Source organism: Zootoca vivipara, chromosome 1, assembly GCF_963506605.1.
Source record: "Zootoca vivipara chromosome 1, rZooViv1.1, whole genome shotgun sequence".
NCBI lineage: Eukaryota > Metazoa > Chordata > Lepidosauria > Squamata > Lacertidae > Zootoca > Zootoca vivipara.
In genome coordinates, this window is record NC_083276.1 from 50398761 (window position 1) to 50424742 (window position 25982).

General features: G+C 44.3%; 2 protein-coding genes across 19 annotated transcripts in view; one reads left to right on the forward strand and one right to left on the reverse strand.

The window, feature by feature from the left end:
• PHF21A (PHD finger protein 21A) overlaps positions 1 to 15704 on the forward strand; it is a 131829-nt gene extending 116125 nt beyond the window's left edge. For 4 of the 9 annotated variants that reach the window (XM_060274615.1, XM_035115652.2, XM_035115643.2 and 1 more), the window contains exons 14-18: positions 404 to 567; positions 6572 to 6727; positions 8444 to 8519; positions 8796 to 8899; positions 9358 to 15704. In XM_060274615.1, coding sequence (XP_060130598.1) covers positions 404 to 567; positions 6572 to 6727; positions 8444 to 8519; positions 8796 to 8899; positions 9358 to 9612 — 755 coding nt within the window. In that variant the 3' untranslated portion in view covers positions 9613 to 15704. Of the gene's footprint in view, positions 1 to 328; positions 352 to 403; positions 568 to 6571; positions 6728 to 8443; positions 8520 to 8795 lie in introns of all 9 variants that reach the window. The other 5 variants (XM_060274628.1, XM_035115679.2, XM_035115670.2 and 2 more) reach the window with 3 other exon arrangements.
• Positions 12835 to 25982, reverse strand: part of LARGE2 (LARGE xylosyl- and glucuronyltransferase 2) — a 56440-nt gene continuing 43292 nt past the window's right edge. For all 10 annotated transcript variants that reach the window (XM_035115600.2, XM_035115526.2, XM_060274590.1 and 7 more), the window contains 9 exons: positions 25829 to 25933; positions 23726 to 23838; positions 23409 to 23534; positions 23015 to 23161; positions 22284 to 22447; positions 21066 to 21344; positions 20728 to 20874; positions 19820 to 20015; positions 12835 to 19697 (listed from right to left, as the gene is read on the reverse strand). In XM_035115600.2, coding sequence (XP_034971491.1) covers positions 19500 to 19697; positions 19820 to 20015; positions 20728 to 20874; positions 21066 to 21344; positions 22284 to 22447; positions 23015 to 23161; positions 23409 to 23534; positions 23726 to 23838; positions 25829 to 25933 — 1475 coding nt within the window. In that variant the 3' untranslated portion in view covers positions 12835 to 19499. The remainder of the gene's footprint in view (positions 19698 to 19819; positions 20016 to 20727; positions 20875 to 21065; positions 21345 to 22283; positions 22448 to 23014; positions 23162 to 23408; positions 23535 to 23725; positions 23839 to 25828; positions 25934 to 25982) is intronic.

Consider the following 25982-nt stretch of genomic DNA (forward strand, 5'->3'; position numbering starts at 1 on the left):
AGGGTGATTTACCAACAGTCATAACAATGTGATGGAGATACCATGATAAACTAGAGTGGTAGAAATCATGGCAGCTTTCCTTTGCCAGTGGAATTTGGGGGTGGTAAGTTAAAAGTTAAAGACATTAGTGTGGTTATATAGATATATTGGGAGTAGCGCTCTTTCTGGACGCATGTGTTTTCTCTCTTGTGATACCATCCTTCCTTACACAATTCTCCTTTAAGTGTCTTAAAAAATAACTTTACAGTCCTTACTTGGCTTTCTTTCACTCGTGACTATAATACTAACTTCTTCTCTGTACTACATCACTTCCTTTTTTCCATGCTAGCCAATGAGGAGCACTGGCCAAAGGTATGTAAGATTATTTCCCCTCCCCTTTTTGTTCCCTTTTGTTAATGTGTAGGTCGTCCACCTAAATACAACACGGTGCTGGGGTTTGGGGCTCTGACCCCCACATCCCCTCTGTCCAGTCATCCTGACTCCCCTGAAAATGAAAAGACAGAGACCACATTTTCTTTCCCCGCAACTGTTCATCCTGTGTCCCTGCCCAGCCCCAGCTCCACAGACGTAAGTAATTCTTCCTGAGAGGTTTGCTGTTCAAAGGGACCGTGGAGACTTCAGAATTTGGTTCTTTAGATGCACTGGTATTATGGTAAACTGCAATAATATGACCCCCTTCTTCAGGCCCCTACACTTCTTCTTGTACCTTCCCACCTCCACCCCCCAAAACTCTGGAGTAGTATATATGTAGTATATGATATCCACAGGACATGCCAGAATGTTCATATCATAGAATTGTAGAGTTAGAAGGGCAAATATTTCAAAGTTCCATAAACCCTTTGCAGATGCACAGCGATGCAGTGAATTAAAGACAGTGCATATGTGATGTATTTCAGCAATCTAGTGGCAGAAGGGGAACGGATCCTGTCACACAGAAGCCTTAGGAACAATTACGTATTATTACTGAATAAAAAAATTCCTCATGCACACGAAAGCTCATACCAAAATAAAAACTTAGTTGGTCTTTAAGGTGCTACTGAAGGAATTTTTTAATTTTGTTTCGACTCAGACCAACACGGCTACCTACCTGTAACTTGTATTATTACTGAATCAATAAAGTAAGGAGGAATTCTTGCTCAAGATAGTTGGACACAGCGTTAAGAGGAGTCAGAGTGAGTGCCTTCACTGACACCTGGCAGTTGCTTCTCGTTTATGGATTCTGCATACCTATATGGGGGAAAGTTTTCTTTTCTGTGAAAGTATCCTTCTGGTATGTGAGCCCAGTTGCCTATTCTGCCAGTTTAGCACAGGCTGTTGCTGAATTAAAGTTGATCTAACCCGTAGCTGATCTGCAGCACTGTCTGTTTTTGGAGAGTGGGGGAGTAATTTTTTATTACTCAGAAGGGAGGTAAATCCATCCTTCTCATGACAGCTGGGTTGGAATTGGAAGTTCTGGACTCACGACCTTGGTCAAGTCTCATCACTTCTCTGTACCTTCGTTTCCTCATAATAAATAGCTCCATGGTTGTAAGACCCAACTAATGAACACATTTTACACACAATCAGACTTGTATAACTTCTATGTTCTAGTGGGCTGCACTAGATGTTCCTCCAATGTGTTTTTTATGCTGCTGAGCTAAAGAGCCTCTGCATCTCATTCATGAAATATGCAGCTTGAGGATTGCTCTAACTTACATAACTGTATCTGTAGCCTCATTGTTGAAGCAGTCAAGAATAGCCAAATCAGGAACACCATCAGTATCTTTTCTGCACTGCTGGGTATTGCAAAAGATAAAATCAACAGGCAGCATTCCTACAGGATGCAAGTTCTGTGTTAAGAGCCATAGTCATTCATTCTCTAGGTATTGTATTATTCATGAAATCTCCGAACTATCAGAACAAAATAAAAATAAAATAGAAAAATTTCTTCCGGTAGCACCTTAGAGACCTTAGAGTTTGCGCTGTGGTTAAATCACTGAGCCTAGGGCTTGCTGATCAGAAGGTCGGCGGTTCGAATCCCTGTGATGGGGTGAGCTCCCGTTGCTTGGTCCCAGCTCCTGCCAACCTAGCAGTTCGAAAGCACGTCAAAATGCAAGTAGATAAATAGGAACCGCTACAGCGGGAAGGTAAACAGCGTTTCCATGTGCTGCTCTGGTTTGCCAGAAGCGGCTTTGTCATGCTGGCCACATGACCTGGAAGCTATACGCCGGCTCCCTCGGCCAATAATGCGAGATGAGCGCGCAACCCCAGAGTCGGTCACAACTGGACCTAATGGTCAGGGGTCCCTTTACCTTTAAGTTTGTCATTGGTATGAGCTTTCGTGTGCATGCACACTTCTTAGAGGTGCTACCGGAAGGAATTTTTCTATTTTATTTTTATTTTGTTTCGACGGCAGACCAACACAGCTACCTACCTGTAACTAAAACTATCAGAAGGCAGTAGTAAAAATTGATCCAAACAAAGAGGACTTTCCTGCTGATTTAGCATGGTGTCACACATACACACGAACACATTCTACTTCCTAAGAATTATAACAGGTTTGACAAAGGTTGCTAGATTCTTGAGCACATTTGTTTTATAAAAAAAGCACTAGGACACTGAGCTCATTGCCATTCCAGTTGATGTCCGTTGCACATTTTTACATAACGTTCTGAGCTTTTGATAATGATGTAATTCTGATTAGCCGTCAGCCTTCAAGCCTAGAGTGTTTTGTTAAATATCCATCCACCAAACATGTACACACATCACATGAATGTATCGCTTCCTCCAGAAATTCACTTCCTATTTCACTTCGGTGGTGTGGTTTTTTGGGGAGAATTTATGGTAAATAGGTTTGTTTTCAGTTGTGGCCCTCTACTCACCAAAGACTTTAATCCAACATAGGATTCCATTAATGGAATGGGGGCAGGCATTGTTTGCTGGTTTCCCCCCATCTCTCTGCAGTCCCTAGACCTTCCCTAGTCTGCTCCAAAGGATTGTGGAGATTGAAGAGGCAGGTGGCCCCCAGAAGATTATGAAAACTGCTTCCCTTCCATTCATGGAAACCTCTGCTGGTGCAGAGGACTGCCCAGTAATGGAGAAAGACAACTGAGTACAACCTTCTGATCTTGTTAGCTTCTGAATATCTTTAACTGCCATAATTAGTTACTCAGATTGAGATGCTCAGTAGGTTTGAGCTCTACTTCAACAGGCGCTCTAGGGGAAGGATGTGGGTTCTGTGGCCTTCCAGATGTTGCTGTACTCAAACTTTCATTGGTCCTGGCTAGCACAGCTAGAGGTCAGGGGATTTTGTAAATTAGTTCAGCATCATTTGGAGAGCTACATGCTCCCCACCCTGTTCTAGGGAAACCTCATTGTGTTTGTCCTCCATGCAATCACAAAATACAAGGGGGAAAAAGTAGGCCTTTTGAGTTTGGGCAGTCATAAGTGTTCAAGAGATACATGAAAGATTAACTCTGTTGAGTGGACAATATGAAACTGGTTGTATTATTATAGGTTGAACTACTTTAGAACCCAACAACGCTCAAGTCACAGGGGATCCAACCCCCTTATATTTTGTGAAACTCAGCTGCTACTACTACTACAACACTGTAGAAAGCTACAGAGAGGAGTATGACTGACTTAAAAGCTGGGTGGGGGATTGAGGGATAAAATGTGAGGTTTTCATTAAGCCCCCCCTTCCCCCCATAATTCGAACATTGGAATCCAGCACTCATTTGATATGTAGAACTTGCAAAATCAAAGCATCTTTACATGCCAAAGTCAGGATAGCACACTAAGTTTAGGAATTAAGAGAGGTTTCCATCAAAGTGTGAAGGCTTGGTTTTCAGTGTCAAAGTTTAAGCCTCAGCTAATGTTTGTGGGTAATATCCCCCCACCCACCCGTGGTTGGTATTCTGGCATCATTTAATATGTATTCTTAATAAAGTTAGGCACATTAGCATGCTATGTAAGGCAGTAGAAAACATCTGGCATAATTCAAATCCTACCACTGCTCAGTTTGATATGGAAGATTGAATGACATATTTTAAGGAGGCTGTGGCACTTTTATTTCTTTCAAATTTTATCCCTGTATTCTGAATTTGAAGAAAGCTTTAGAGATTGGGATTTGGATGTAGCAATTTGCCAGAGCAGCCCTCGGTTGATTGAAATTCATGTATTAAGCCATTTTCTGTTACCTTATTTCTGTTCTTTTTAGCTCTTTCTCTTTCTGCATTTCTGTACAGTGATCTACAAATAAAAATTGTAACTATGAGATGGTAAAGGCAGAAGGAAAGAGAGAAAAGGAAACTAAATGGCTTTGCTACGAATTTTGCATCATATGGATTCTCCTAAAGGGAAGAGATAAGGAAGGGAAAGTAATGCAAAGAGTCATGCAAAACTGAAATGTTCTTGCTATTAAAACTAGTACTGGGGCCTTTGTTCATGTTTTGCAGCTGGGGGTGGTGTTTTGGTCAAGGTTTTCTGTTTCTTCTATCGAATGGCCAAGTTTACGGAAGATAAATCAGAAAAAGTATACCTATTACTGGATACTGCAGTGATGCACCAAGGTTAAAGTTATATTAGGCATTAAAGTGGTGCATTAACTTAATTTTGCAACCAGTGCCTTCTACTTCCAAAATAGTGAAAAGATGATGGCACATGAAACCTAAGTATTTAAAATGCTTAAAGTTGAATACTGCACATTTCTTAGGAAAGACTGTAGCGAGGTAGCACCCAGGTGAAATTATGCTTATGCTCATGCTAAGCATGCCCAAGCATTCCATAGCCTTTTGCAAACAATAATTTTATTGCACGGTAAATATGCAGATCTTACTCATATTTGCAGAGAATCCAGGCAGCCTTTCTTCTCAGTGCTGTTCCCCATATATCGCACCTTGCCAATGTGTAGGCCACAGTTATTTTGCCAATAGAAAGCATTAATTTTATATTTTATCTCTGGCCCCCACCTGCCTAACCCATCCCCTTGCTTTCCTGTTGTGATTTGGCATGCTGCGTGGAATGAGGCTGTACAAATGTCACAGGCACCTAGAAATGACCATGACTTCACTGGTCACAATTGGTAAAATTTTCTGCTCCTATAGCTGGGCAGATTTTGCTTATTTGCTTAGAGGCTTATCAATCCAGTGTGGTCATATAGCCGTTGGAAATAAAGAAATACAATAGCAGCAACAACACCACAGCAAATCTCTCTCATCCATCATGGTTAATGAAATCACCTTTTATTTCTTGTATATGTGTTGGTTTCACTCCTCTCCAGCACTGGAATATTCATATTCCCTATTTGATTTATGTACTCTGTCCCCAAACAAAATAAGCACCTCAGTATAGTGGGCTCCTAGTGTTGCATCGGGCTACTATTGTTGGATTTTAAATTATTAGTTGCTTACTACAAAAGTCGAATAGAGCAATCCTAACTATAGAAAGGTAGCATCAATAATGCTGGCATGTTACACCGGCAAAAGTTACCCCTATTCCAAACTCAGTTCAGAAGGAATAGGACACTCTTTGCCAGCTACGTTGGCTGGCCTGCTGGGTCACTTGACTGAACTGGAAGGTGTTTGGAAGAGGTGTAAGTAAGTCTCTCCTTGCTCTGCCACATCTCCAGAATGCCCCCTTCTGGGGGGAACTTGTGCTAGTGTAAGTTATACCATCTTAAGATCCACCAGCTGAGCACCCATTGAGATCTGCCATATCCAAATTCTTTCATCCCAGTGGATCCTAGGTTTCGATTGCACTGCAAGTGACTTGCAGTCTTTTGGTTTTTAACTTTTTTTGTAACAAAAAACAGAAGCTAAAGCTTATTGGAGGCATTCTGCGCTACCAGGTCCACCTGTCCCTTAACTGACAGCAGTGGATCCAGGAAGACACTCAGACTATGGACCTTTCAGAATAAGTCTCACCCTGGTGAGAGCAGATTGCATGCCATTCACCTGGTCAGAAGATCCACCTGCTAATCCTTCTTTGCTGGATTAAGACTCATGTCATTGGTTGGTCCTCATCCAGTCCATTATCATGACCAGGCACCAATCAGCACATCCACTGCCTACCTGCAGAAGATGACATAAGAGCTGTGTGTCATCAGCATGGTGATGACAGCACACACTCAAACGCTGACTAATCCCACCCAGCAGTTTCATGCAGACATTGAGTAGAATGTGGGTGACAAGTTCTGCACCTCCTGGAGAACTGAACCTATTGCGGCACTTTAAAAATGTTTTCCATACATTTTCCCCACTGGGACTTTCAACCCACATTTAATTTCACTTACTTGGAAATGAGATTAGTGTGATCCTTAACTATATAAATGAGTGATCTGTGCCTTATAGTTTGAAATTGTATTAGGGTAGACATGGTGGCATTTGAAGAAGCTGTGGCCCTAGACGTTCCTTGTGGTTCTTTTTTGACTGAAGAAAGCGGATCTAATCATCAGGCACCCTTTGGTAGTTTTCTTTCTGTGTTTCTTGAAAAGGATATTATTTTGGGGGTTTCATTCACTTAGGACTTTACTTTGAACTGGAATTTAGTTTTCAAAGTTTGTAAGTTCCCTCTCCCCCCTCTAATTTTATAGGGTGATATCCATGAAGATTTTTGCAGTGTTTGCAGGAAAAGTGGGCAGTTGCTGATGTGTGACACGTGCTCACGTGTGTATCACTTGGACTGTCTGGACCCACCTCTGAAAACTATTCCCAAGGGCATGTGGATCTGTCCCAAATGTCAAGACCAGGTATTGTTTGACACAAAAGGGGAAGCCTCTTACAATGGTTCTCTGCTTTGGTCAAAATGGGTGGGGCACATGGCTTAGACTTTGAGAGGGTGACAATACCTGAAATGGCCTCACAAATTCAAAGCCATCAAACATTTGCCTTTCTGTTCCACATCTCAGGGTACTAAAGAGCCATTTATTTGCCGTAGCACAGCTCGAAGACTTACAGGGAAGATTTCCTTTGATCCATAGGCACTCGCTTGCATCTTTATTTCTCCTTCCACAAAATAAATACAATCTTAGCTTCATTCTACAATACATGTGTTGGAGAGTCCAGTATTTTAAGGTCTAGGGCAAAGCTACATGCTGGAAAACCAATGTTTGCGTGATAATGCAGGGACACATTTCACAGGTGAGAGTTAGCAGGCATGAGATAGATGCTAAATCTTTCCCCATAGCTGGCTCTGAGAGCAAAAATAAGCCCAGCTGGGGAGGAATGTTTTGTGATGAATAACCACATGATTAAACACCCGTCTCCCACCCACCAGTTCTCTTCTGGAAATGCCCCCCTACTCCTGCATCACTGTTAACCAACAAAACACATTTGTGGGAAATGCACGTTTGCCAAAGTAACGTGTAGTTTTCTCCACAGAGACTGCTCTTTGCTATCAGAGTGTTTTTCCTTTAGCTAATTAGATCAGCAGTTTGTGAATCATGAAGTCACAATCCTCTCTACTGGCGAGTTTTAAGATCAGATATGTTGTCTCTTCATTCCTGTTCAGCTAGTTAAAATTTCATCAGCAGACAATGTTTGTAGATGCAAGGGAATGTACAAAATTGCTGACACGGTGATTAAACAGGCTTCCCTTGTGGGAGGTTTAGCACAGATGTGTGAGTATTTCATGCTATTAAATCTTGAGGGTCTTCCCAAACTATTGTGGAGGTTTTTGTGTGTGCAGTAAATACAATCTTTACTTGCTTGAGGTGTGTGTTGAGTTGTGGATCAGGCATCTTTTCTGGATAATGTTTCTGTTGAAGAATTTCCCCAGTACTCAAACCTCAGTATTCATTTGCTTGGAATTTCCTTCCCCGCTCCCCATTTCGGCATACTATTGTGAGTGCTGTGTATAAGCTAGTTGTGAATATCACAGGCACATATGTTTTAGTGATTAGTAACACAACCCCCCTTCTTCCTACAAGTGCCTCACTATTTTGTTATCCATTTAGGGATTTATTTTTTAATTAATTCTTTAGGGGCTGAATGCTTGCCTGCTGAAACAACCAAGCATAGAAATGATCATTTAATTGCCTTCATCTTGTTTTTTAATGTAGACTTTAAAGCAGCATGGCTACCCTTCCTTGCCATTTTATGAAATGTATGTTTTTTGTTTAGTTCTTGAAAGGTTATGTGTTATCCCCATGCAAGTGATAGCACTGCAGCACAGTCTTCCTCTCCCTCCTTTTGATATGTGGACATAGTCTGGTTCATTTCTCTATCCCATTGGCCTCCCACATCCATCACATGTCAACAAAGCATCAGGCTTCTTGTCCCGGACCAGAACTAGCAGCAACCCAAGAGTAGAACAAAGGGGGATTTTAAGTTGTTTTGTTGCCTGGGGAGGGCCGGAAAAAAAGAATGGCATTGATTTTAATAGTTGTGAAAGAAACCCTTTAGCGTGTGTCATCTTTCCTAGAGGTAGAATGTGTCAGCCAAGTGTTCCTTCTCCTTTCTTTCAGATGCTAAAGAAAGAAGAAGCAATCCCGTGGCCAGGAACTTTAGCAATTGTTCATTCATATATTGCATACAAAGCAGGTAAGAAAACGGTGCAGGGCTTGGCTTGGTTTTCTTTTCTTTGGAAAATGTTACTTTGAGGAAGGGAGTAGGATGTTTGTTTTCAGAAGGAAATTAAGAGCTGACTGCATGATAACCCCACTAATGAAATGGATATGACAGCTTCACCTGACTCTCTTTATGTCTGTACCTGCAGCTTCAGGTATGGTCCAGTACTGGCTTTCCATTGTGCAAAAGCAGCTGAGAGATCCCATCTGCAGGGCATAATTGATACAATTGATGTATTCTCTTCCACAGCAAAAGAAGAGGAAAAACAGAAATTACTGAAATGGAGTTCAGATTTAAAACAGGAAAGGGAGCAACTAGAACAGAAAGTCAAACAGCTCAGCAATTCTATAACAGTAAGTATTGCTGTGCTAAATGATGGTTTGTTTATCCTCTGTGTTCCGCTAGAAGCTACAGCCGTGAATCTTAGAAAATGACTGTTTACTGTGACCAATCACAGTATCAGTTCTGAGCCGTGCTTCACCACAGCTTTGTTGTGGTGGTGTTTTTTTAAAAGTCTCAGCGGCTTCTTATGTTTGTTAGAGCTTCTTTATCTCCGCCAAGTCATAGTTGTAATCTATATGCTGTAGTTGTGGCTGTGAAATAGCATTTGCTTTTTTTGAAATCTTTCGTTTGCTATGTCGGCCATATTTGGTATGGGAACCATGTTGTATCCACCAGGTGCTTTGACAAAGAATCTGTTTTTGCAGTCTCTTGTGGATCTTGGGATCCCTTTGCTTTAACTTTCATTCTCGTTTGGGCCTTTTTTTAATGAGCACACTCATTAATGCAATGTCGTTCCAATCTGCTTCAGAAATGTATGGAAATGAAGAACACCATCCTGGCAAAACAGAAGGAAATGCACAGTTCATTGGAGAAGGTAAAACAGTTAATTCGCCTCATCCAGGGCATCAACCTTTCAAAACCCATAAACTCTGAGGGCAGTTCCGTCGCCATCTCCAACGGCATGGACTCCACCAATAACGCAAAGGCTGCCACCTCCACCCCAGCCTCTTCCCCCTCCCAGAGCTGCATGGTGAACTGTACCAAGGGCGACGAGACTAAATAACATAGCACAGGAAGAAGGAGCCGGGGGAGATGGCGGCAAGGCAGAAGAGCAAAACAAATAAACTCTAGAAAAGAAAAGCTGGATTTCTTCTGGAAAGCGCAGAACTCTTTGGTTCCAGAAAGAGCGCGAAGAGGCTTTGTGCCAGGCGGCACCAGAGTTGCCAATCGATCCTCCTTATTCTGTGTGTACGTGCAAAGTTTGGACCATGTTACATGAATAGTGCCAGCTGGAGGTTCTTTGCCAGCACCATGCCAAGTTAAATAATATATTTACTCTTTCTCTCTCTCTCTTTCTCTCTTTTACACCAGTGTGTGCCTGCAGCAGCCTCCACAGCCACTCTAGGTTTGTTTTGTTTTTGTTTTTATTTGGGGGTGGGGAGCAGGGAGGAGGAGCAGGTTTCAAATCTTATCTGCAGACCAGTTTGTTTAGCTAAGGAAACTTCAAGTCCAAAGAGCCTGTGGGCTTTTCCTGTTTCTGAATTATCCGTACTACTAAACCAAAAATCCAGAAATATGAATTAACAAGTCCTAGGGTCCAGAGGGGTGGGGTGGTGGGAGTGGGGACCAAGCCTATCCAATAAGCAGTATTCACTATTGTTTTGACAGGAGAGACAAAAAGGAATGGGGAAGGGTTTTTCACTAAGTATCTAGTGCACACTCAGGCTGGGGATTACTAGATTGGCAGCTTTGGGTTTATCCTCTTTTTTTTCCAAATAGACAAGTGAAATAAATTGCTGGTTTGGGCATCACATTGGCCCAGGAAGCTTTTGCTGAGGAAGAGGAGAAGGGATGGGGACTAATATAATCAGCCTGGGGTTTCAGAAAAGCGGGTCACGACTGAAATGAAAATTACAACTTTTTTTTTGTACACTTGTCAAGCAAAAGCGATATTCCAAACAGTACAGCACATGTCCCAAACATATGGCCCAAATAGTAAAAGAAAAGAAAAAATTAAAATGCCTGTTTCCTTTGTTTCCTTTCTCTTTTGGTTACAAATGTAAGGAATAGAAAAGCTGTTTTTTTCAGGCTGACAGTCCAATTAAAGAGGTAGATGGGACCTTGCATGGTATAGATTAGAAGTAATAGTGTCAGTGAGATACAGTGAGTCTTTGTGAGTCCGTGTGTCATCGTTTTGGGCACTGTTTTTTATGCAAGGGCGAAATCTTTGTATCTGGGGGAAAAACAACTTTTTTAAATTAAAAAAGAAAAAAGATATTGAGGTCTTCCTAGTGTTACTTAAAAATAAGATCAAGGTAAGAAACATTGTAAAAATTACAAAAGTGCTATTTGTTTCCTAAACAAGTGATTTCTATTAAAAAGGTGTCAGAACTGGAGAAAATGCTGTGTACTTAGAATTTTTTAACAGAGGTTTTGCTTATGATGTTGCCATTTTGCTGTGTTTCTGTTTGAAAAATGCCTTGGGGGTGAGTGTCAAGAGATTGTCATGCCACTCAAATAGCCTGCAAGGTTGAACTGCATCCAATCTGCAAACCTTCCTCCAACTGGTGGAATCTCTCCTCTGTTAAGCTCTCCTAATTAACTCTTGTGCATTGGCATTTTAAAATCTTTGTCATTATAGCACCTAGATTATAGGGAGAACGTGGAGACAAAGGAGTTTAGCGTTGAGGTCTGACTCTGCTTAGCACAGCTTGTCTGTCTTCTGAAGCAAATTGTCGCAGTAATTTCATGCTATTAAAATGCTGGTGCTGGACATGAGATGAGCGAGTCTGAAATAGCCACCTTTGCATAGACAAGTGCAAACGGCCAATATTTCATACCCTTTCACGTCCACGGCAGCACTCACGTTGGCGTAAGTCATGGCAGTCAGCCCGGGTCCATGTTAGAAAGTCTCTCCTCTGTCAGACAGCCAGTGATGGTGCTGCTGTGCTTTCACTATTCTGTGTTGAAGAACTATGCATCCTAATGCACTTTATTTACATAATCATCTGAATTTTGTTCCTGCCACTAATTGTTTGTGGCGGTTTCTTTACTTCTAGCCTCCAATCTTGTCCCTCGAGGACTCCTCAGTGACACTCAGTTATGCTCACGGTCTAGCAGCTGATCTTTTATCACTATACATATCAGTGAAGAGCAAGGACAATTTGTGTCAAATAGCCTTAGCTTTACGTTTGAAAAAGATCAGGCCTTACCATTTGACTTTTGATACTCCGTAGTGAAGTTGGCAGCTTTCTAAGTACCTGGTGTTATTAGCAAGTAAAGCCAGAAGGCAGCCAATCAGGAAAATTGCTCAGAGGAAATAACACTTTTTATAGCAATACACAGAGCAAAGTATCATGTTTGAGGGGGCATGTTTGAGAGACCTTTTCGTCTTGTGACCTGCCAAGACAAATGTAGCCCGTCAGATAAATCTCCTGGTTTTGCCTGCCTAGGAGTACAGCAAACAAGCAACCGTGTGTGTTGGGTGGGTTTGCATTCGACTTGATGGGTCACGCAATTTGCAAACCTACATTTAGATATTCTGAGTGTAATGGGTGAAAAATAGACAAGTCCTCATATTTCAGGCCAGAAGCTGGCTTTCCAGCAGCAAGGAACAGGAGGAAGCCAATTACCCTCTTCTGGTTGAGAAATTGGTGTTGGCTGTTGACAGAGGCAGGCGAATGGGATTTGATTTCAGCTGTTCCCATGTTCATGTGGCCCTTCCTTCCCCTCACCAAACAGACTTGCCATCCTTGTATTCTTTTCCCTTAAAGCCATGGGTTCGTTCAGAATGGCCACACATGCATGAATTTGGGCAATGGCCACCATGCCCTCTTAGCCTATGATGTAAGGTGCAGGGAGTGCAGAACTATTCGCTTTATCTTAAACATGGAACAGGTGCCAAAAATAGTGATCTTGTGTTGAATTCTCTGCCTCCTTTGTGTCTTGCTAACCCTGCAGTGTCATCAGGCCATGAAAAGTTGTACCACACAGTGCAGAGAGGGAAGACGAGAGCGCAGTGCAAGGCTGTTGTTAGGGGAAGGGGAAGAGAGTCATGTGTTGATCTGCCCTGAGGAAGGGGCATTTGTTTGCTACCTTCCACTTTTAAGCAATTTAAAAACTGTGCCTCAGCAAAGTAGTATTAATAACATGCTATCTTTATGCCCCCACGTTGGGGCTGACAGTTAGCCCCTGGTACTTTCTGAAGGTAAAACAATTTATTATACTAAGGTCTCCCATGTGTTGAAACGGTGCTTTGGATTTAGCTGTGGGTGGGTTTTTTGGGGGGGAGGGGTTACTTTACATTTGGCCTCTCTTGACTAGTGACATCTGTAATATAACTTTGCTGCAGCACTGGAGTGATGAGCTAGTTTAAAGTAAAGAGCAGCAAGGTACTCTTGTGAATCTTTAATTTTGTCATTCTTCTGATTTTGTGTGTACTTCTCTCCTTGCCCCTTCTCCCCCGCCTCGCTGGCGTCTCCTGGCCTGGAAATGCCACCAGCTAAGTTTGAGGAATTTGGCTTCTTGAAAATATAGCAAAAGGAGAAAATAAATTCTGGGCATGTTTTGTCTGGCTGTGCAGAAAGATCCTTGCTTGGGTAGCAGATGTGTCAGATTTCCTTTTGCCTTGAGAAAATGTAGGGGAACCACAGTATCTTTGTTCATCAGGGTAACAAGTTTATCACCCTGATTTTCTTAGAATTCAGAAACATAATTAGCACTATGAGAGGACAGTGTTCTGCACCTGAAGGCTAGATCCTGGCTAGTTGCTTGCATGCAGATGGCATTGCCTATTTACGGTACATCCTACTCCTAAACATTCTGCAGGAGTTGCCTGCTGCTGCCTTGGCTCATTTGTCGTACGCTGTGTGAACGTCGGTGTGTACGCTCACGTGCTGGTGCAGCAAAGTCCAGAGAGTACCCATCCATATTTGAGGATGCAGTTGTGAGTTTTTATTTGCTTATTTGCAATTGAAAATGGAAAGAATGGATTGTGTGGTCAGACTCCATTAGTAGTTGTAAGGTGGAACCTATTTGACCTTGTGACTTTTCTGACGCTAAAGAAGTCTTGTACCAGATTTACATCTTTTTTTTATTTTTTACTAAAGAGGCACTGTCACAAGAATAACTACAGCTTCCTAGTTGTTGGGAAATTGCATCAAGCATAGCCCATGCATTTGTGATTGGAAAATACAAATTAGAAGATGATAGGCAGTAAAGTACTTGTGCAAAAACAACATTTCTCTCATTCGGCCCAACTATCCAAGTCTGACCATTGTTTATCTAACCTTTTAATTTCCCCTAAAATGTGACTACGTTTCATGACACACACACACCCAGCCCCAGCACTGTACCATTGCTATTTTAGTTTGGTGCCCTTGGTCAATCCAGCAATGCAGTGTGCAGCTAACAGTGTCCCCAGTCAAACAGGTTTGCAAATGCAGCTATTTCCTGTGTCCCACACACTGCTAAGTATAAGGGGGAAGTCCCATAGTTGTGTCTGGGTCCAGGGTCAGCAGAAATGCCTACCCCCCTCCCCCCAAAAAAGTTTAGGCGGCTTTTTTTACTTGTTTTCTAATATGTATGCAGCTTAGAACAATGCTTAATTATGTGATAAATCCCGGTGTAACCCTCTCCAAATGACATTGCAGGTCACAAAAACAGAAAGGCCTAAACTCAGTGACAATTACAGCATCTAATTTCCTTCCCATCAGCTGAGGATAAGAAGCCTCTTTGTTATGTGGTCTATAATTTTGCCCAGGTGCTGAGTGTTTCTTTATGTGACCAAGAATGGACAACAGCAAACATTCCCAGGTGAAGCTGTCATTATCTACATCAGTGTTGGCAGCTTTTAGAAATGGCTCTGCACAGCGCCTCCATTTTTATTGTGGTTGGAATAAATAGTTATTGACCCTGGCGTTTATCACCCCCCTTCCCCTAGCACATGCTCCGCTTGAGTTTAGCCAGGGCTCCCTTTGCAGCTCAGTTACGTGAGCCTAGAGGGTGAGTGTTGAGTCCACCATCCACCACACACACACACCCCAGCTATGAGCACTGTAGCTGCATCCCAATCTGCTGGGGAGTCTGCTCACTCCACAGTGCCACATCTGTACATCCCCACAATGAAGGAAGAAGCCTTGTTGAGAGAACGTGCTTTAGCAAGGATTGGGCTAAGCTGGTCCTTCTCTCTTCCTATGGGATTGAACAACAGCTGGGGTCTTCACACCCTTGCTGGTTGCATTGGAGTCTTTCACTAGTACACCAAATGAAAAGTCCTATTAGTGCCAATTTACATTATGAACAACAGGCCTGTGAGAAGTGAACCAAGACTAAGAATGGTCATTATCAATGAAGTTTTATCTTGAAATTGTATGTCAGTTTGGTCAGATCCGAACTAGCAAATACTGCATAGTTCTTAGCTTTTCTACTGTCAAGTCCAAGTGGTTTGTTGGATGTTACACTCACCTGTGGCTTATGTTGTAGTTTCATTCCATTCTTCGGTAGTAGAGGAAACGGCAGTTGGCTGCTTACGAGCCAACTATCCCATCTGTGTCTCAAGACCATTGTTGAAGCCAGAATATTTCTAGTAACTGGAATAAGGACTCTTTGAAATAAGCGGTCTGTGAAAGAGGCCATGACGCTAAAAGGAAGTTCACAGCCTTTGTTTTTAAGGCAGTGGGTTTCTAAACCCTCCTTCCCCATGTACACTGATATATTGATTCATACATAGCCAGCATCCTCCCATCTCTTCTTCTCCTGATGTTTGTGCCAGATAAACTCAACCTCACTCGTGCTGCCTCTGCATCCATCCTGAGTTCCCATACCTTTAAGTTAACTGGGCACAATATTGCTTTCACAGATCAACACCCTGTGAATGTTATATGGATGCATGACTTCTGTTGGTTAGGTGGGTTTCTTTTTTGTTAAGTTTTTCTTTTTCTTTTTTTTAAAGAAATTGAATAGCCTGGTGCTCATAGTGATTTGCAGTCTCTTTGCTGCCTTCTTTTCTGTAGCCTTCCAGTCCCTTGTGGGTTTGGTACAATTGTGTCTAGATTTTAGTCTATTAAGGTGGGAAGAAAAAGAAGGGGTCCAGAATAAACGATCAATTTGTATTTATTTAACATTTTACTAAATAAAAATATGAAATCTATTGTCTCTAGTTGTTTATCATGCAGCTGTGTTCATGTGTGCTGATCCCCCTTTGCTTTGTCCACACTGAAGCTGCAAACGAAGAGAAATGCAGCTTCTGCCATGAAAGCTGAAGGTTTAACTGCAAACAGGTATGTTGTGCCACACCCTAAAGGTACAGACACTGCAGGCAGATCAATACTGGCACTTCCAGGATTTGGAAAGGCGGCTGCTTGCCAGTCATGGCAGGGTTACTGCCAGGGAGCTAAGAATACATAATTGAATGAAACTAAGGCTAGCCCGAGGCCTAATTCTATCTTGTATTTCTAGTGTATGCCCCATAGAAATAGAGAACACTCAGAACTGTATTTCAGCTCCTCTCTCCCCTCCCCTCCTTTCAATTCTCCTCACTTGGCCTTTTTCCCTGGGGCCCCATTGCAACAGTTTTCTTCACCATCACATGCTTATAATATAGGCAAGAGCCTTTTGTCCATTTAGTGCTCTGCTATCCTATGTTGAGCTCCTTTGTCCCATTTTCAAAATCCTCCAATGCAATGTGGTCTTTTCCCAGCTGCACTGACCTTATGCTTCCCTCCACCCCTCCTCATTCTACACTTTGAGGCTGTTCTTCTGAGCAGTTAAAGGTTTGCAACTGTTCTATGATATCACAGCTGATCAGCCACAAAAGCAGGTAGGGGACCTTTACAGCATGCCTTCAAAGCTGAACCTCTCCTATACTTACTATTTCTTCTTCTGTAAAAAAATAAAATATGTTTTATAATGGTAAAGAGTCTGGGCTTCAGTTTCCCCTTTTTACAGAAATTAAAGCTCCCTGGACCTGCAAGGAGAGTTGCCAATGACCTGAACATGGCAAAGTCTACTGCAATCACTGACAGCTTGGTCCTATAAGTTGGGCTTCAACTTCTGGGAATAGCTTCCTGTATGGATTGGGCTAAGTGGGTGGTAACTAACTAGGTTTTACTCATAAATAGACCTGTTGAAAATAATGGCTAACTTGACTAAGGCCCACTAATTTCAGTGGATCTACTTTGAGTAAAAGAAAGTTGGATACCATGCAGAATACTTTCCTGTCCCTGCCAGATTTGTGGGTTGTAGCCAAGAGTTCCCTGAAGGAATTGTTTCTCTAGTTTGTTCTCCCCCCCTGTTCCTAATTTTCGTGACTAGCTTCTAGCACAGTCCACCTTATCACTCAGATCTGCCAGCAGCAAAATGCAACAACCTTGCCCTCACCTGTAATAGTAGAAATGAGGAAAGCATTAACACTATGTGGACATAAAAATAACCCAACAACTCTCACAGCAGCTTGAAAAGGATTTTCCTCAAAACTTTAATGGTTTTTTTTTTAAAAAAAAAGGAATACTTGTGCCCATGCTGTACAGTGCTCAGTGTGGGACAGTTTCAGCGTCTACATCAGCCTGCCTAGAGGGATGGAAAACTAATCCCAGCACTTTGGAAGCTCTTGAATTCCAGGAAATCAAAGGAAAAATCAGAGTACAGCAGCAGAAGACCCAGACTCCAGAACCAAAGAGAGAAACCACCAGAAAATCTGTGATATCCAAATCATTTCCAGCTTGTGAGAAATCACCTTAAATTATATAAACAGCAAGGAAAGAGTTTACCCATTACATCTTCATCCTTGTGCTCCAGTGTTTGAAAATTGTGGACCATGGCCGGGCTGAAGCTGCTCCCAGCATAGACATTCAGCTACAGCATTCATTAACAGACCCTACGCCAGGTGCAGATACAGCAAGATGCTCATGTGTTCCTTTCTCCAAGAAGTGGAATTAGTCCCTTCGAGCATCAGGTTCACCAAGCAGCTATCAGGACGGCAGCCTGCATGCAATGACTTGCCCACTTCCATGGTTGCACAGACTTAATCTGTAATCAGCTGTGACACTTAACTGCATCTAGATTGAAGACAATCCGTTTCCATTATGGACTCCTGCACAAGGCCCAATTGTGCAGTCCTTGGTCCTGATCATACAAACACATAGTTTGAGCTGATATTACGCAGGAAAGCAGCTGGTCAAGGCCATATTCCAGCAGATATAGGAAGGGCAAGACTTGCGTTCCTCCATGGGAGGGGGAAAGTATGTTTAGCAATGATGTGCAACATCAAGCTAAACAAGATTTACTGAGTAGTAGCCATGATAAGAGGTTCTATTTAGCTCTGGTGAGATGAACTACACCTTCATTTTAGATGTGGGGGTTGGGGGAGAATAGGCAAGCAGGATTTGGGCTTTTTCCAAAATGCCCTGCTTACACATTTTCAAGAACCCTCAACTGAACCCTGTTGGAAAGACGTTCATTTGGACTAAAGGGATCTTGGTTTCAGCCATGTACTCACAGCAAAGCATGTGCACTATATAGCCCCTGTAACAAGGACCTGGTTTTCTTACACTAGGCTTTTTTCTAGATAGTAAAGTTATCCATGAAGTAGGCACAAGGCAGGTTGGAGAGAAGGTTCCTTACCACCACCCCTGGCAGCTACATTTCTTGGTGGGCAATTTCCCAGAAGCCATGTGGTGGTGGTGGTGGTAAACAGCACCAAAGGCAAAATGTGACTCTTCTGCCTTGTGCAGTTGTGTGTGTAGGGAAACTCTGTGCTAAAATATTATCTATTCCAGTGCAGGGCTTCTCTACACACACATCATAAAAAGGAAAGGAAGAGAGGCCTTTTCACAGTTCAAGGACACATGCCAGCCAGGCATGAGCACTGCAGCAGGGGGCAGAGCAGGCCTGGGGCTGCACCCATAGAGATAAGCAGGGTCACATGCAGCCCCTGGGCCTCAGGTTCCCCACTTTAAACTCTTTCAGAATAGGTCCCACATCATCCTTTCCCCATCAGTAAAGCCCTGATCCATAACTAGCAGGAAGGCTATGCAGATTTGTAAAAGACAGGGTATAGGCAACTCCTGTTTTGCATGGGTTCAAAGAACATGCAACTGTGCACACACACACTGGTTTTGGACCTGCAAGATGGTGTGACAGGGCGGGGTGGGCTTATGCATGCTCCACTGACATGCAAAGTACCCTGAAACGTAACCGGAACGCAAATTGGGTTGCCTGTATATGCATACAGTCCCTCTTGCCACATGGATAGGAATAGCTCACATAAGATTTTCTAGATGCTCACTATATGATTTAGTCATAATTGTTGTATTTCGGTTTTGGCTTAGAGGGGACAAATGAAAGAGCTGGAAATAAGATGGGGCTACTACATTGATAGAGGAACACAACACATTAGTAGAAGTCTCAAATTTCCACATCCAGTCTACCTTTCTACCACAGGAAACAGGTGACTGTAGCAATATTAAGGCATCAGGCTCATGGGGTGAGAAAGTCCCACCTTCAAAACAGCAACGGAGGAAGTTGCCTTAGAGTCAGGCCACCAGTGGATGGAGTAGCCGAGTAATTCCATTGTTCCCGCAGGGGGGCAATGACAATAAAGATTATCTTATCTTATTAGTCTGTCCTCATTACTGTCCCTCCTCTTCATTCCCATGCTTCCCCCCTCAATTTGGAAACACATGTACACAAATGTATGTAACGTGCCTGGTTTAGATTAGGAGCATTGTTCTGATTGGCTCCATAGCCCTGAATGATATGCCACCTGCCCCACCCCACCCGGCTGCAATTGTACCCACAACTTAGACAAAGTGTGTAGCACCCGGCTACCATTGGGAGGGTGGCTCTGCTGTAGGTCTGAACTGCTCCAGGACATGAGCATGGTCCGCTGTCCCTCCTCTGCAGGGCATGAGTTGCCTTGCACAGACTGTCCTTTGGTGTGCATCTTGCCGTTCACAGGCTTCTCTCGGCAGTGAGGTATTTGAGTGCAGCGGCACCATACTTGCGCGACAGGTCCTGGTGGAACTCCTCCCGCAGGGTCTCCAGGCAGTCACGGTAAGTGGAGCTCAGGCGGAACTTGGAGATGTCGAAACTGGGTGCGTGAGGCATATGGATCATGAAGGCATTGGGCAAGACCAGCAGCTCATTCTCCTACAAAAAGGCATGAAGTTGCTGGAAAGGCCGGCTCCTTCGGAAGCCACTTCCCCCAGCCCTGGATTTCTGGGAACGCGTAAAGAGCCAACCTTGCGGGAGACATTAAGCAGCACACTCACCTGGGCGTCAAGCTCCATGATGTGAGACACCTTGTTCCAGCCGAAACCAACAAATCTCTGGTCGTACAGGGGGCAGTCGCGCCTCACTACAACGTAAGGCTCAAAGTGCAGCTGCCACTCCACGCGATAGGGCACCGTGGCTGTCCGCCACTTGGCATAGTCCGTTGGGGCATGGCCCTGAGGCCACACATGGTACCTGCACACAGATACACAAGGGAGCTGAGAAAATTCTGCACCTAGGACTCTTTGTCTCCTAGTCTGACCCTCCAACCACTGCACCACACTAGCTGGGGTAGCCAGCCTCTTAGAGCCATTCTGACCTCTTTAGTCAGCAGTGCAGAGTTGGGCTTGGATGAGGGAGATCGGGCTTCATGTCTTAGCTCTGCCACAGACCCACAGCATGGCCAGGGCAAAGTCACCTTGGTCTCAACACCCCATCTGTAAAATGGGAATGGTGCAAATATGCCTCTATGAGTGCACAGCTGTGCCCTAACAGGTGGCTGGGAACTGGATGAGCCCAGGACTTAGAAAAAGGGCATGAGAAAAAGCAGAAGAATCATAGGATCCAACGAAGATGGGGTTTTTTTGGGGGGGGGCGTGGAAATGAGGAAAGGGACTATTTAAAATATTTATACCAAGCTCAGCACAGGGCTCCAAAGCAGGGATAGGGGACAACATGGAATGAAAATAAAGGGGGCAAATTGTGCTCCTACATCCCAACGGAAGAATGAATGCACATATGCCAGTTAAAACTGGACAGTCAAATCTTAGGCTGCAAGCCACTACTAAGAAGGGTTAAGTGCTAGGGCTGGTCGTGCCTGTTATCTGGTTTCAGAGGGCAGTCCACCAATTGGTTGAGCCAACATTTCAGCTGCTAGCAAGAGGCTTTTTTTTGTCCCAACACTTACCTGAAGGTATAGAGGGAGCCCATGTCCAGCATGGAGAGCAGCTCCGCTTTGGATTTGGGAAAGGTGAGGCGGTAATGCAGAGTCTCAAATGCAGGCACAATGAGGGCTGCCTTCTTTTTGGGCAGCTCGAGCTGCAAAATGGAGGTCCTGAGGCACAAAGGGGAGGGGAAAATGCTATTGGTTTGTTGCTAAAAGGAGGAGTCTAAGCATCCTGTATCCCTTCCCCATGAAAAATGTTCAGTGCTGGCATGGGACCGACACATACTGGTGGAGCCATCCTCTCTCAGTATGCAAGTGTCTACCATTTTACACAGGCTGAGAAAGGGCAAAGCACCCACCTGAGATACTCATAGAGGCCATACATAGGCAGGAAGTCAATGTCCGTCAGGAAAACATAAGATGTCTGTGCATTCTTCAATGCTATATTGCGCAAGAAGTTGACCGGGTAAAACTGCCCTTCCTTGTACACAATGTGATAGGCAACATTCCTGCGGTTACTCAGCACTTCCGAGGCCTGGGCATAGCGCAGGAATTGCTGGGCCTCTGCATCTGACATATACAACGCCAGACTAATGGGACCTGTCCAGTGTTTGCATATGGCCTCCAGCATCTGTAACCTGCAAATCAATGGGACAAGTCAAGAGTGCAAAACACCCTCAGTTGGCAACAACAAAAAGCCACAAGGCTAAGCCACCCAGGCCTAAAGGAACATGAGAATCTGCATCCAGTCCAACAGTGAGTTTTTCCTTCCTGGTTTCTTGTGTGTGCAAGCTTCTGTTGATAATTGTAAAAGAGGGGGATGTCTACACCAGGCACCCCCAAACTTCAGTCCTCCAGATGTTTTGGACTACAATTCCCATCTTCCCCGAACACTGGTCCTGTTAGCTAGGGATCATGGGAGTTGTAGGCCAAAACATCTGGAGGGCTGCAGTTTGGGGATGCCTGGTCTACACTATGTCCTGGAAGCTGTCACCATTTGCACATGATTCATTGGCTTCTTAAAATATAACCTTACAAACCTGGGCACATTGGCGTATTGGTTTTGTGTTGCTCCTCTTCCTAACTATTGTCCAATCCTTCTGCCACCATCAGAACCATTCTTTTAATGGCTGGCTTGCACCATTGCACCCATTTTCTGACTCATGCAGCTAGTTTTTGTTCCTTTCATAGGTTTAATCTTCTATCCATTCTGCCCCCATCTCAGACCATAATCCTGAAGATTCTTCCTTCCACCACATAGAAAACTGCCATATTTCTTCTATTCTAGTATTCAATATTTTGCTAAATATTTCCCAGCAACTCTGGGTGATAGAAACACATTCTAAAAAATAGATAAAAGCAGAATTCTCTGGAAAGGACTGTCACCCTCGCAGCTGGGCAGTAAGAATATTGCCATAGGGATTTCCAGTTTGATTAACTCAGCTTGGGCACAGAGGCCTCCTGGACCAATAAATTCATATAAAAGAGCCATAAGCTGGCTGGACGTTTGGCTCCCAAGCAGAAGAATTTATGCTGGAAGGCACAACATCTCCCCCTCTTCCTTTCCCATCTGGTACCTGTCCATGGAGAGCTGAGCTACAAGAGTGACATCAATTGCATCAGCCAAGATCGGGAAATCATACTGCAGGAAGAAGAGATGCACCCGGTGCTGAATAAGGCTCTGCCTCCGAAAATCATAGCAAGGATCGTCTTCATCCAGCTCCTCTAGGGCCTGCTGGAGCTAAAGTTTATGCAGGGGGTGAGAGGACAAGGAGAGAGAGGTAAGGCTAAGTTGGCAAGTTGACCTAGAGTGAAGCACAGCCACAATGCAGCTTTAAAAGACGGGGTTTCTAGAGCCTGAGATACTACTGGGAGAGTGGGGAGGGTCTTGAGTTTTGTACTAAGCAGAACATAACCTCATCAGTCCACTAATCCTAACTGAAATTATGCGAGTGTGTTGTTCTGAATGTGGTGAAAACGTGCCCGATTTCTTTAGGTTTGCCATTACATTTAATTAGGAATAAAAACTAGAAGAGAACAATGAAACCCAAGCAAAATATCATGGGTGCAAGTAGAACAAGGACTAAAAATCACCATCATGGGGTAACTGAGCTGGAATGAAGACGCCTCGCTTAGAAAAGGAGCCCGAGACAACCAGGATTTTAAAGAGGCCAGGTTGCATAGTAAGGCATGCACGTAGTTTTTTTGAGCTCCATTTAAGAGAGCAGCTAAATAAATGGGAAGTCTGGAGGGATTTTCCATTTCAGGCATGAGGAGAAGGGAGAAGGATAGAAAATTAGGCTCCCACCTGGCCACTGGGGAGGCTGGCGCAGCCAAAAAGCTCCCTGCGCAGCAGGTTGCCATCATACTCCAGGAAGGTCAAGTAGAGGTTCCGAAAGAACTCCACGTGCTTATTCTTCACCCGCAGCTTCTTGGGAGAGTTCCAGTGGATCACCTGAGAACAGATAGCTAAAACATAAGGCTTGTTACAGGTGCCAATCCACTCCACATCTTCAGTCAAGCCCCTGCAGAACTAACATTGTTCTAGACCAGGGGTCAGCAAACTTTTTCTGTGTGAGGCCGGTTCACTGTCCCTCAGAACTTGTGGTGGGCCGGACCATGCACACACGCCTTCCCTCCCTCCCTCCTTCCCTCGGAGACAGAGTGGCTGAGATACCTCCAGTCAGGGAGGAAATGCCCACCTTAAGATCAGACACCTCTGTGTAGCACTGCTCTGCGCGGGTGTGGTCAGAGAGCTGCACGTTCCAGAAGCAAGGGAGTTGGTATACCAGCGTTGGGCTCTGTTTGATCACTGCATTAAAAATGTCCTAAAAGAGAGATTGCAGTTTGCACACTGGGCACTCTGGAAGAGGAGAAAGGCCCAGAGTAAAACCAAGTGTGAAGCTAAGCAAGGAAGAAATAAATAGGTCTTTATCCTGCTACAACCCATGATGTCTGCAGGAGACAAAAGGTGTGTCCAGGGGCCAGGCTGGAGGCATGCAGAGCTCAGAGCACTTGCCTGGTCGGCCAGCGAGGTGGACAGCATGCTCATGAGCTCCCGCTCGGCTGTCAGGCGCCACATCTGCTCCCAGCCGATTCGACGTAGGCGCTCCAGCAGCAAGAGGATCACTCCTAGGAGAAGAGGAAACCATGAGCACCACTAGGATTGGACAGAAGCAACCAGGGCATCCCTCAGCTCAACTCTTAACAATGCACTTCCACAATGTGCATCTTTTTAGAAGTGGAAGATGGCTCTGTTTTCCTGGGTCCCCAGGAAACCTCCTTGTGTTCTTAAGATCCCTTTGGTGAAATAGAGTTTGCAAACATCTTAATCAATAAAAATGCTCTTTTAAAATCTTTGCAACAGGAGGAGCGGCTGCTCTTCAGTGTTGACAACCAAGCCTCAAGCATGGAGAACGTGTCTTTTCCTATTGCAGCAGCAGCCATGAACTCTTTCCTGCCTCCCCACTAGGGGTGCCTACCTTGCATGGAGAAACAGTTCCCTGGACAACCACCAGGTGGTGCCAAGATATCCTAGAGACCTGCCAAGTGGCTATCCATGATAGAAAGCTTGTTTCTGGAGTCATGTCGAGAGGAGCTGGTGTGCCTGTCACGCCATTTGACCCAGCTCCATCGCTGGTTACTCACGCTCTGAAATACCAGCAGTAGAATAGTTTACAACTTCACTGAACTACAACTCAAAGATTTGTGGGGGGGGGGCAATGACAATCAACGCTGGCATAAAACCAGCATAAGCATGCCCTGCAAAAACTGCTAACGGTAGACTTGGAGGCCACCTGGTCCAAGCACCTGCTCAATGCAGAAAATCCAGAGAGAGAATACCTAAGAGACAGCCATCCATCCTGCTCCCATTAACTGGTCTCATTACTGAACTCTTTCTATTCTTAGGTTTTCCTAATGTTCAGCTTCTGTAATCCAATCCCAGTGGAGCTAGTTCTGCCCCTTGAGGCAGCAGAGAACAAGTCTATGCACTCTTCCATGGGACAGCCTTTGGACATTTGAAGCGTACTGTCCTGCTGCTCTCTGTCTTTTCTTCAGGCTCTGCAAACCAGTCCTTTTAATCCATGTGATACTTTTACTTTCTTCTTTCTTCTTCTTTGGCAATCACTCGTAGCCGAGTAAGATTGTCTTCCATAAACACGGTTTTAACAATGAGCCCGTAAGTGACTGTGGAGGCCAATTCTGGATCCACACGTCCTTCCACAGTGGGGACATTGGTTTCCGGGTGGGAGTTGATCACAGTGGTGATTTTCCAAGCGTGCCTTCCTCTTAGCACGTTTCTCCCTTGCATCATGAGTTCAAGTGTCTTCAAAGCCCACGACAGTTTTGGTAAAGGCTGTTCTCCAACTGGAGCACTCACAGGCCAGTGTTTCCCAGTTGTCAGTGTTTATACTACATTTTTTAAGATTTGCCTTGAGACAGTCTTTAAACCTCTTTTGTTTGACAGCAACGGCGAAGGGGGAGGAGCGGGCAGCGGGAAAGCGCCACTTTGTGCACTGTCTGCTCCTCCCCCTTCCCCTTTGCCAACAGCAACAGTGAAGGGAAAGGAGCGGGCAGCGGGAAAGCGCCGCTTTTGGGGCTATCCACTTCTCCCCTTCCCCTCTGCAGACAGCAACTGCCAAGGAGGAGCGGGCAGCGGGAAATCGGCTGCCTTCGCTCCATAACACACAACTTTTTCCCTTCCGTTTTAGGAGGGGGAAAGTGTGTGTTATGGTCCGAAAAATATGGTACTTTATAGGATCCAGCTTTCACCTAGATTCCATGGGAAGCCAGAGTGTGTGCGCACTCCGCCTCTCAGAAGGTAGGGGTGCTGATCTGGGGAGGAGAGTAAGAAATGATCAGATGGGGTGGCACCCACAGCATTCGCTCAAAACTCCAAATCTGCCATGGATGTAGAAAGGAAGCTACCTCTTCTTTCCTCATAGGACTAGTTTTCCTTGTGCTCAGTGGGATTTGCTCAAGACCACCTAGTCAACTTCACAGTTGAACCAGGATATCTGAACCTGGATATCGCCACATACAAACCCAGTACTAAAGCCATGGGAACAGAGGACTGCCCAAACTTCATGCTGTCATGTTCCTACAGCCCTCCGGAGCTCACCTGTGTTGAAGCCACGTCCCAGTGCTGGCCATGGTTTATGGTTCTTCCAGAGATTCCCTAGGTACCAGTCACTTTGGTTTTCCACCAGCCCAATCACCTGTTTGTCTGGATTAAGAGATAAGAAAATGAGGCCAAAGGCAGCTAACAGACTTTG